Below are 12416 nucleotides of genomic sequence, written 5' to 3' on the forward strand. Positions count from 1 at the left end.
CTACAGGGAGAGGCTGAACAGGCTGGGGCTGTTTTCCCTGGAGCTTCGGAGGCTGAGGACCTTATAGAGATTTACAAAATCATGAGGGGCATGGATAGGATAAATAGACAAAGTTTTTTCCTTGGGGTGGGGGGAGTCCAGAACTAGAGGGCATAGGTTTAGGGTGAGAGGGGAAAAATATAAAAGTGACCTAAGGGGCAACTTTTTCACGCAGAGGGTGGTACGTGTATGGAATGAGCTGCCAGAAGATGTGGTGGAGGCTGGTACAATTGCAACATTTAAGAGGCATTTGGATGAGTATATGAATAGGAAGGGTTTGGAGGGATATGGGCCAGGTGCTGGCAGGTGGGACTAGATTGGGTTGGGATATCTGGTCGGCATGGACGGGTTGGACCCAAGGGTCTGTTTCCGTGCTGTACATCTCTATGACTCTGAGACTCTAATAACCCTCATAAACCTCACTGATCCACTGTTGAAAAATAGATTTAGAAATAGTTAGATGATTGTTTTTGACCAGTACAGAGTTGACGGGCCAAAGGCCATACTTCAATCTGCACCAGCAATTCTCATTGTAATGTTGCAGCAAGGACACGTATGGGCTCAGGGAGTCACACCCGGCTCAGGGACCTGACCAAGCTGCATCTCTGAGCTCTTTGTGTGCAGTCATAGTGCTCGCTCACTCTAAGCCTTGCTTTGTTACTCAACCAGAGCTATCAGACTGTCAATATTACTGTAATGCCGTGCCATTTCGCCAGCACACAAAGCCAGAGAGCTTGTTATGGTTGTAGGCAGGCCTCAGTCAGATCAAAGAAGCTAGTCTTTGGTCAGGGGTTACTGGCACAGTAAGTCAAAAGCAGCTTCTGATTGTTCCCACGCTCCTGCATTGCTATCAGCTAACCATTCAGGGCAGTCAGAGTCTGGATGCTCTCCATGTAAGTGGGGAGGTGCCAAATACTGGACAGATGACTACTCATCATGGAACAAGAGAGGGGCAGATATTATGGGAGGTGAATATGGGTGACAACCTGTCACTATTTTTGCAGGTATGCTGTGTCCCGGGTGAGTGAGCAGGCAGCATAGAAAGCACATAGGGTCAGTGATGTTGGGATCGTTAACAGCGAGTGAAGGTGATGTTGCAGATAATAGTGAGACTATGAGCCTTGATTGGAGATGGGCACCAGTAACACAGTGAGTGTGAGTTAGCAGGTAGAAGATGGTGGCACTGACACTGACGGAGTGGAGAATGACATTGATCTTTCTATCGTGCAGCTCTCCAGACAGCTGAGATTGTACTGACCGGGTGGCAGCTTGGGGAAAAGGACATCTCCCCTGTGTGCTACTTTTCTGGCAGCATATACGGACACTTGCCCACACTCCCCCTGTCTGACACCTGGCAAATGTCTGTAAGTGGTTGTCCGGAGCACAAAGTACTTTTAAAGATGACATCAGCAACATGATTGCTGATCCTTTGCAGGATATCCATCATCGAATTGAATCCCTACGATGTGGAATTAGACCACTTGGCCCAACAGGACCACACCGATCCTTCTGAAGTGCATCCCACCCGAGCCCATCCCCGATATTTCCCATGGCTTAACACACTTAACCTGTACATCCCTGGGTGCAATGGGGCAATTTAGCATGACCAATCCACCTGACTTGCACATCTTTGGACTACGGGAGGAAACCCATGCAGACAAGGGGAGAATGTGCAAACTCCACAAACAAACAAACAAACTCCACCTGAGGCATGAATGGAACTGGGTCCCTGGCACCATGAGGCAACAGTGCTAACCACTGAGCCACCGTGCCGTCTCAAGTGAGTTGTTTTGGGAATCGTAAATTTGTGTAGGATCGGATGTGAGGGATGTGGAAGGAGTTAATGTTGCATGTTTGGCAAGATTTAGCAAGAAAACCTGAAGTTTCACAGCAAAACAAAACTAGTTGCTAATGTGAAATAATTTATATGTTGTTAACTGCAAGAATCTCTTCCAACTATAGGAAGTGGTTTTCTTTCCCACAGTGTACCAAACAGGCCCTTGAATTTCCTGCACTTAGAGGATGGTGCCAGCAACCAGTCGCTCATGAAACAGAATGAGCAGGCATTGCGATACTACATGAGGCACGACGTTACATCTGACACCATGTTTGCCCAAAACCTCATGTCAAGGAAGTAATTCAGATTTTAAAAATGCTGTTCTGTTATTATCAAATTTCAGTGGGATATTTTAATAAAACCCGGACCTCATCTATTGCTTACTTTTGCAATTTTGTTTCACACAAGAAAGGTTCAAGCTTTTCAAACAGACTGTATGTTTTTATCATTATTCACTGTAAATCTGTGACCCAGACCCAAAATGTGTATTTGGGTTGGTGACTTCAATTTATGTAGATACTTTTAGTTATCCTGTTCGGACATGGTTTGATATGCTTCTGAAGCAGCTGGGACTTGAACCGGGACCTTCTGGGTCAGAGGTGGGGACACTACCACTGTGTCATGAACCCTTCTCAATTTGTGTGCAGTTATTGAAATTAGTAAGTGTGAACAAATACTCTGGCATGTTGCTGACTATAGCAAGCTTTCCAATGTTTTTAGTGGCCACACACCATGTGTAATGATTGCATATTCTCTTAATTGCTGTTGTAGCTCACGTGGACATGGACTTGGCCTTCTGCAGTTTAACCTGTGTATTACTGAAAACATTTTAGTTGATGTACTGGTGTTATTGAGGTGCTGATGTTGGATTGGGGTGGGCAAAACCAGAAGTCTCACAACACCAGGTTGTAGTCCAACAGGTTTATTTGAATCACAAACTTTCTGAGCACTGCTCCTTCATTGGGTGAAGTGGAGGGAAGCACAGAGGCACAGAATTTATAGGTGGACACATAATTATAAGATAATTTCAGGAAATGAAGTGTGTCAAAAAATAGTACAAATAGTGTGAGTGGAGTGGAGTGTCGACAGGCTGAATAACAAGGCTGTGCAGGTGATCAATCGTGTCAAATGGTGTGAGTAAAGTGCCAGCAGCTGAATAGCAAGTGAAGGGATGACCTATGATCCGATTAATTAAGGCAGAGAGATAATTACAAAAATTCAAAATTAAGATGGTGCTAGAGACAAACCAACTGGCTAGAATAGCATGATCGGTATAAGAATCGCACGACGAGGGTCTAACCAAAGTAGCAAGTAACCCAAAACTGTATAAACTAATTAAGGTAAAGAGATGGCTATCAAGGTGATGGTGTCAAAACAGGACAGTAGAGAACATCTTCCAAACCTGGAACAGTATGATGGGATTACATATAGCTTGGTTAAGGCACCCTCATCGGTACGGAACTTGGCTATCAGTCTCTGCTTGGTGATTTTGCCTTGTGGTGTGTCTTGAAGGACACTTACCCAAAGAATGGAGGCTGAATGTTCTTGACCGCTGAAGTGTTCCCTGTTGTCGTGTGACTTCTGATTTTGATTTACTGAGCTCTTTATTGTGTCGTTCCATGTAAAGTTCAGTTTGGGATGTCTTTAGTCACCAAGGTCAATTATTTTTATTCCTCTTTTCTCTTGTAAGTATTGACTCAATACCTGACTACACAGCCATACCTTATCCAACCATGACAATGATTTTCAGCAAGAATTCACCCAAAGAATTGTGGATGCTGGAAATCAGAAATAAAATCTGAAGAATTGTCACTGGAACCGAAGCTTGAACTGCTTTCTCTCCACAAATGCTGCCAGACCTGCTGAGTTTTTCAGCAATTTCTGATTTTGTTTCACAACCAAACCCAGTTCTTTCCAAAAGGTTATCATACTCCAGTGAGAGTCTGTTTTGTATACAAAGTCTGTGTTGTATTTCCATCTTGTTGGGGTGAATTAAGATTGTTTGTCACTTTTTGTTGCATGAACCCTCTGTTTTGCTTTGTTTCTGGAAAGTGTGCTGTTCGAGCTGCAACTGAAGGCCGGATATTAGTGCTGGAAGGTCTGGAGAAGGCCGAACGGAATGTCCTACCTGTTTTAAACAACCTGCTAGAAAACAGAGAGATGCAGCTGGAAGATGGGCGTTTCCTCATGTCTGCAGATCGCTATGACAAACTGCTCAAGGTAATTGGACATAATTGGATAATATTAAGGCACCACAGGAGATGAGCGAGGTTCTCAATGAATATTTCTCCTCTGTGTTTACCATGGAAAAGGACATGAAGACTTGGGAAGTTAGTGGTGGTATCTTGGGGATAGTCCATATCAGATTAAAGGAGATGTTGATGTAGTAGAATGTATGAAGGTGGATAAATCTCATGGTCCTGACTAGATATATCCAAAAACACTGCAGGAGTGTTCTCTTCAGATTTCCTTCGGGTGGTCTGGTTTCCTCCCACAGTCTAAAGACATGCAGGTTAGGTGAATTGACCATGTTCAGGGATGTGTAGATTAGGTGCATTAGTGAGGGGAAATGTGCAGTAACAGTATAAGGAAATAGGTCTGGGTGGGTTACTCTTCGGAGGATTGGTGTAGACTTTTTGGGCCAAATGGCCTGTTTCCACACTGTAGTAATTCTATGATCTTTATAGTCTATAACTCATCATGACCAAACTACCTAACTTGCACATCCTTGAACTGTGGGAGGAAGCCCACAGAGATGCAGGGAGAATGTGCAAACTCCACACTGACAGGCACCTCAGGTTGGAATCAAGCCCAGGTTCCTGGCACTGAGAGGCAGCAGTGCTAACCACTGAGCCACCACACTGCCCATTTGCAATTTCTTGCCACAGAGAGCTTTGGGGAGTCCTTGTGTTTGTTTAAGGTTGTGATAGATCTTAATCGGCAGGGGAATCTAAAGTTGTTGGAAGAAGGCAGGAAAGTAGACTTAAGTAGTGTTGGATCAGTCATGTTGAATAGCAGAGCAGGTTTGACGGGCTGAGTGGCATACTCCTGTTCCCCTTTCTTATAGTCTAGCTATGACCCCTAGTGTGAAATTCCCCAACTCATGGAAACATTGTCTTAACATTAACCCTGTCATAGAGTCCTACAGCATGGACACAAGCACCTCATCCCAAACTGGTCCATGCCAACCAAAATGTCCATCCACGCTAACCCCATTTCCCTGCACTTGGCCCATGTCCTTCTGTTCCTTTCCTATCCATATATTTATCCAAGTACCTTTTAAATATTGTTAATGTACCCGCCTCCACTATTTGCACTGATACCTCATTCCATATGCGTATCATCTTCTGTGTAAAGAAATTGCCCCTCAGGTTCTCTTTTATTCTTTCCCTCCTCGCCTTAAACTGATGCCCTCTCGTCATTGATTCCCTAACACTGGGAAAAATACTGAGTGCATTCACCCTATCCATGCTGCTCATGATCTTACACACTTACGTAAGAACCCCCTCAATCTCCTACGCTTGAATGAAAAAGTCCAGTTTGACGTTGTGCCGATCTTTAATCCACTCTAAGATGAAACTAACCAACATACCCTTCGTTTTACTATCATCCAAGAGTCGCTTAAACATCCCTAATGTATCCGACTCTACCACCACTGCTGGCACTACATGCTATGTGTAAAGAACCAACCTCTGACATCTCTCCTAAACCTTCTTCCAATCGTCTTAAAATTTTGCCCTCTTGTGATAGTCATTTGATTAGATTCCCTACAGTATGGAAACATGCCCTTGGGCCCCACACTGACCCTCCAAAGAGTAACCCACTCAGACCCATTCCCTTACCCTATATTTACCCCGACTAATGCACCGAACACTTTGGGCAATTTAGCATGGCCAGTTCACCTCACCTGCACATCATCTGGATTGTGGAAGAAAACCAGAGCACCGGGAGGAAACCCATGTAACATTGGCAGAATGTGCAAACTCCACACAGGCAATCGTCGAGGCTGGAATCAAATCCGGATACCTGGCGCTGTGTGGCAGCAGTGCTAACTACAGAGCCACCATTTCCGCTCTTGAGGAAACATTCTCTCGCTATCCACTCTATCTACACCTCTCATCATCTTGTACACCTCTATCAAGTCACCTCTCATCCTTCCTGGCTCCAATGAGAAAAGCCCTAGCTCCTTCAATCTTTTTTCATAAGACGTGCCCTCCATTCCAGGCAGCATCCTGGTAAATTTCTTCTGCACCCTCTTGAAAGCTTCCACATCCTTCCTATGATGAGGTGACCAGAACTGAACACGATATTCCAAGTGTGGTCTAACCAGAGCTTTTCGAGCTGCAGCATGACCTCGCGGCTCTTAAACTCAATCCCCCTGCATTATAATGAAAGCCAACACACCATACGCTTTCTTAACAACCCTATCAACTCGGGTGGCAACTTCGAGGGATCTATGGACGTGAACCCTAAGATCCCTCTGTTCCTCCACACTGCCAAGAATCCTGCCTTTAACCCTGTATTCTGTATTCGAATGTACCCATCTAAAATGAACCACTTTACACTTTTCCAGGTTGAACTCCATCTTATCAGCCCAGCTCTGCATCCTGTCAATGTCCTGTTGTAACCTACAACTGCCCTCCACGCTATCCACAATTCCACCAACCTTTGTGTCATCGGCAAACTTACTAACCCACCCTTCCACTTTCCCAGTCAAGTCATTTTTAAAAATCACAACGAGCAGAGATTCCAGAACAGATCCCTGTGGAACACCACATGTCACTGAGCTCCAGGCTGAATACTTTCCATCTACTACCACCCTCTGTCTTCTATAGGCTAGCCAATTCTGTATCCAGACAGCCAGATTTCCCTGTATCCCATGCCTCTTTACTTTCTGAATGAGCTTATCATGGAGAACCTAATCAAATGCTTTGATAAAGTCCATATACACCACATCCACTGCTCTATCTTCATCTATGTGTTTTGTCACATCCTCAAAGAATTCCAGACGGCTTGTGGGTTTGGCCAACCTCTCTGTATAACTGATTCCCTTGAATCTTGGCAATATCCTTGTAAATTTCTTCTGCACTCTTTCCAGTTTAATAACATCCTTCCTATAACAAGGAGACCGAAACTGAGCACAATACTCCAAGTGCGGCCTCACCAACATCCTGTGCCACTGCAACGTAACTTCCCAACTTCTATACTCAATGCCCTGACTGATGAAGGCCAGTGTACCAAAGCCTCCTTCACTGCCCTGTCTACCTGTGACTCCATTTTTAGAGAACCGTGCACTTGAACTCCAATGTTCCTCTCTTCCAAGACACTCCTTTAGGCCCTACCATTCACCCTGAAGCTCCTACCTTGAATTGACTTTCTAAAATGCAAGACCTCACATTTATGTGTATTAAACTCCATTTGCCATTTCTTGGCCCACTTCCCCAGCTAATGAAGGTTCTGCTACAATTTCTGATAAATGTGTTTACTGTTCATGACACTGCCTGTTTAAGTGTCATCTGCAAACTTAGTAATCAAACCTTGTATATTCTCCTCCAAATCATTGACATAGATAACAAACAGTAATGGGCCCAGCACCGACCCCTGAGGCACTTCACCAGTCCCAGGCCTCCAGCCTGACAAGCATCCTTCCACTATTACCCTCTGCTTCCTACCATCAAGCCAGTTGTGTATCCAATTTGCTTCCCTGGATTCCATGCAATCTAACTTTGCAGAGCAGCCTACCATGTGGAACCTTATCAAAGGCTTTACTGAAATCCATACAGGCTATGTCTACCGGCTTGTCCTTGTCAACCTTCCTGGTCACTTCATCAAAGAACTCTAACAGATTTGTGAGGCATGATCTCCCATGCACAATGCCATGCCGACTAATCAAAATCTGTCTTTCCAAATGCATGGATATCTGATCTCTCAATCTTCTCAATTAACTTATCCACCACAGATGTTAAGCTCACTGGTCTATATTTCCCAGGTTTTGCTTTGCAGCCTTTCTTGAATAAGTGCAGAACATTCACTACCCTCCAATTCTCTGGACCTCACCCATGGCTAACAATGATGCAAAAGTATTAGCGAGGGCTCCTGCAATTTTCTACCTTGCCTCTTGCAGTGTTCTTGGATATATCTGGTCATGACCAGGAGATTTATTCACCTCCATGCATTCTGATATGCCCAACACCACCTCTACTGTGATATAGACTGTCCCCAAGATATCACCAATAACTTCCCTAAGGTCCCAAGTCACCTTGTCTTTCTCCATGGAACACTCAGAGGAGAAATATTCATTGAGGACCTCACCTATCTCCGGCGATTTGACACATTCATGTCCACTTTGGTTCATGAGAGGTCCTATTTTGTCCCAAGTTATTCTTTTTCCTTTAATATACTTAAACAGCCACTTTGGATTCAACATAATTAGATTAGATTAGATTACTTACAGTGTGGAAACAGGCCCTTCGGCCCAACAAGTCCACACCGACCCGCCGAAGTGCACCCACCCATACCCATTCCCCTACATTTACCGCTGCATCGAACACTAAGGGCAATTTAGCATGGCCAATTCACCTAACCTGCACATTTTTGGACTGTGGGAGGAAACCGGAGCACCCGGAGGAAACCCACGCAGACACGGGGAGAATGTGCAAACTCCACACAGACGAGGCGGGAACTGAACCCGGGTCTCTGGCGCTGTGAGGCAGCAGTGCCAAGGCTATCTCATGCCCCCTTCTCGTCATTGTCCTTCACTAAACTCCTGTATCCCCTGTATACATCCGGTAATTCCCTTGATCCCAGGTTTGTATACCTGAACCTCATTTTTTCTGGTCCAAGCCGGTTTGTCATCCAGGGTTCTCTATTCCTGCTAATCTTGTCCTTCACCCGGATAGGAACACCTAGACCTTACACTCCAGCTATCTCACTTTTAAAGGCCTCAAAGTTGCTGTGGTCCCTTTACCTGCAAACAAACTACTCCAATCAACCCCTGCAAGCTCCTGTCTAATTCCATCAAAACTCGCCCTGCCCCAATTTAGAACTTGAACCTGTGGACCAGTTTTGTCCCTCTCCAGAACTATTTTAAAATTAATACAACTATCGTCACTGGTCCCAAAGTGCTCCCCCACTGTCACTTCCAACACTTGTCCTGCCCTATTTCCCAAGAGTCAGTCGGGTTTTGCACCTTTCTATATCGGATCCTCTGTGTCCTGATTGAGGAAATTTTCCGGAATGCACTTAACAAATTTCGTCCGATCTAAGCCTTTAACGCTTTGGCAGTCCCAGTCAATGTTCGGAAAACTAATATCCCTTACTATGACACCTTATTGCTCCTGCACGTCTCCTCAGTCTCCCTGCATATTTGTTCCTCTAATCACCATTGACTATTTGGGAGCCTACAGTACAACCCCAATACCGTCACCATCCTTTTCTTATTTCTTAGCACCACCCCACAAAGCCTCACTGACTAATCCTTCAGTTATTTCATCTCTGACTATGGCTGTGATACTCACCTTAATCAAAAATGCAACTTCCCCTGCCCTCCCTTTCACCAACTCTGTCCCGCCTAAAGCACCTGTATCCTGGCACATTACGTTGCCAATCCTGTCCCTCCCTTAGCCATGTTATTGTAATGGCTATAATATCCCAGTCCCACACACCTATCCGCGCCCTGAGTTAATCAGCCTTATCAATCAACCCTGTTGCATTGAATAGATGGAACTTAATCCAACAGGGATTCTTACTTAATTACTTAGTTAGTGTGGAAACAGGCCCTTTGGCCCAACAAGTCCACACCGACCCGCCGAAGTGCAACTCACCCAGACCCATTCCCCTACATTTACCCCTTCACCTAACACTACGGGCAATTTAGCATGGCCAATTCACCTAACCTGCATATTTTTGGACTGTGGGAGGAAACCGGAGCACCCGGAGGAAACCCATACAGACACGGGGAAATATGCAAACTCCACACAGACAGTCGCCTGAGGTGGGAATTGAAGCTGGGCCTCTGGCGCTGTGAGGCAGCAGTGCTAATCACTAAGCCCATTCCTTGCTCCCTGTTGTGTTCCAGTCTGACCTGCCTCTTCGATGAACTGTTTATGATACTATATCTCCTTCCAGTCTCACACTTGCCTCCCTGCAGTTGAGGATCCCACCCTGCTGTTGAAGAGTCAAGACTCCTCAAACTCTTGTGCATTTACATAAGATCACCCCTCATTATTCTGAACTTGTACGTCCAATGTCAGATCAGAATTGATTTTCCTTTTACTCAACCATGGGAACAGCAGGTTCTGCAAGGTCACCTCCAAGCCTCTCACCATCCTGAATTGGTAATATATCATTGTTGCTGGAATAAAGTGCTGGAACCTCCTTCCCATCAGCAGCTTGGAAACAATACAGCATTTTCAAGGTAAAAGTTTGTGCGAAGATTTGTAGCTCGGGTGCTCGTTGTTGTGGTTCTGTTCGCCGAGCTGGAAGTTTTTGCTGCAAACGTTTCGTCCCCTGGCTAGGCAACATCATCAGTGCTTGGGAGCCTCCTGCGAAGCGCTTCTTTGATGTTTCCTCCGGTGTTTATAGTGCGTGTGTGGCTACTGAGGATAGCTGGTCATGTCGTTTCGTGGCTAGTTGATGTTCATGTATGCGGATTGTTAGCTGTCTTCCTGTTTGTCCTATATAGTGTTTTGTGCAGTCCTTGCATGGTATTTTGTACACTACATTAGTTTTGCTCATGTTGGGTATCGGGTCCTTCGTTCTGGTGAGTTGTTGTCTAATTTTCAAGGTAAATTAGGGTTGGGCGATGCCTGCATTCCATGTGTTAACATGACAAAAACATTTATCCAGATGCTTTCCATTTAATATTGAGCTCCTGTTGTGCTTGTTATTTTCTGATATTTATTTGCTTGAAAATGTAATAGATTGTTGCAAACACTGACTAATGAAGCACATCAGCCGGGCGTAATTTATTGGTTTGCATCAAATTCATTCATAGAACCCCTACAGTGAAGAAACAGGCCATTTGGCCCAACAAGTCCTCCGAAGAGTATCCCACCCAGACCCATTCCCCTGTCCTGTTACTTGACACCTCCCCTGGCTAATGCACCTAATCTACACATCCCTGAAGACTGTGGGCAATTCAACATGGTTAATTTACCTAACCTGCACATCCTTGGGCTGTAGGAGGAAATCAGAGTTTCTTTGTTTTCCTTACCTTAATAAATGGAGCCATCTATCTCATTAATATGCAACAGGGTTGACTGGGGAGATCCAGTTTAGCACTTTAAATGGAAGATTCAATGTTGAGCGATACCCCAATGAGGTATGAGAAAAATGGCAAATGACACAAAGAGGGTACTAGGACAGCTAATCAAAGGCTTCATCAAGTAACTGGGTTTTAAGATCATACATGTAGGAGAGAGAGATGTAGGGGCAGAGGCATAATAATGATTTTGTATGGTGCCTCCTGGAAAGATGATGTGGTGGTGTTATCACTATGCTTAATGGATATGGGTTCAAATTCTGACATGGCAGGTCTAACAAAAGGAAAGCTGATGTTCTTAGCCAGTCTGGCCGACATGTGACTTCAGACTTTCAGAATTGTGATTAACTCTTCGATTTCTTCAGAAAGGACTAAGCAAGCTTCTCAGTCCAAGGACAATTAGAAATGGGCAAAATATGTTGGCCTTGCAAATGACACACTCATCACAAGAAAACAGGAAAAGGAAGTCTGCCAGAAAATCTGCAAGCACTTCATAAATAAAATGGATCTTATAGAGTCAAACATCTCAACCATTTTCTGTGCTTCATAATTTATCGGCTGAACAGCGAATAGATTTTTGGCAGTATTTGTTGGGATGAAATACTAGCTAGGACAACAGGGACATCCCTCATCTTTTAATCTCACTATGGTATTTTGCTTGAGGTGCTTAATAAGCAAATGGAACTTTAGTTGAATGTATCATTTGAAGAATTGTTCCTCTGATTTTGTACTTGCTCACTACTACAGTGATGTACTGGTACAAATTATGTGCGTAAGTGCAGGAATGTGCTATGATCGTACAACTTTCTGTTTTACACAGTCCTGTTGAGCTGCAGGAACTTCCATTTATTTAAGTGGCTGCTTAACATGCTTTGAATTTCTAGCACTTATGTTCACATTGAAAAAAAAATTATTAATATCATTAATGTGACATTTTTTTGTACAGGAGCATACAAAGGAGGAGCTAGACGCATGGAAGATTGTGCGAGTTAGCGAGGATTTCAGAGTAATAGCCCTGGGTCTGCCAGTCCCGAAGTATCCTGGAAACCCTCTAGATCCTCCACTTCGTTCAAGGTTTCAGGCCAGGGACATTTATAGCCTGCCTTTTAAGGTAACCTTTCACCTTCAAACACAGTGACGATATCAGTGGATACTTTCATGTAAACGTAGTGGTTTCTACATTCTGCACAATTACGAATTTTGATCTTAATTATTTAGTGGTGGAGTTAACGCTTGCAATACAATAAATGTTTTAATGACTCAGTGGTTAATACTGCT

The 12416-nt window shown here is 44.3% G+C and overlaps 1 protein-coding gene across 1 annotated transcript in view; it reads left to right on the forward strand.

Annotated features, from left to right (window-relative positions):
* vwa8 (von Willebrand factor A domain containing 8) overlaps positions 1-12416 on the forward strand; it is a 340247-nt gene that overhangs the window by 82843 nt on the left and 244988 nt on the right. The window contains 2 exon segments of the mRNA XM_043694451.1: positions 3929-4096; positions 12085-12249. Coding sequence (XP_043550386.1) covers positions 3929-4096; positions 12085-12249 — 333 coding nt within the window.

Source organism: Chiloscyllium plagiosum, chromosome 7, assembly GCF_004010195.1.
Source record: "Chiloscyllium plagiosum isolate BGI_BamShark_2017 chromosome 7, ASM401019v2, whole genome shotgun sequence".
Lineage (NCBI taxonomy): Eukaryota > Metazoa > Chordata > Chondrichthyes > Orectolobiformes > Hemiscylliidae > Chiloscyllium > Chiloscyllium plagiosum.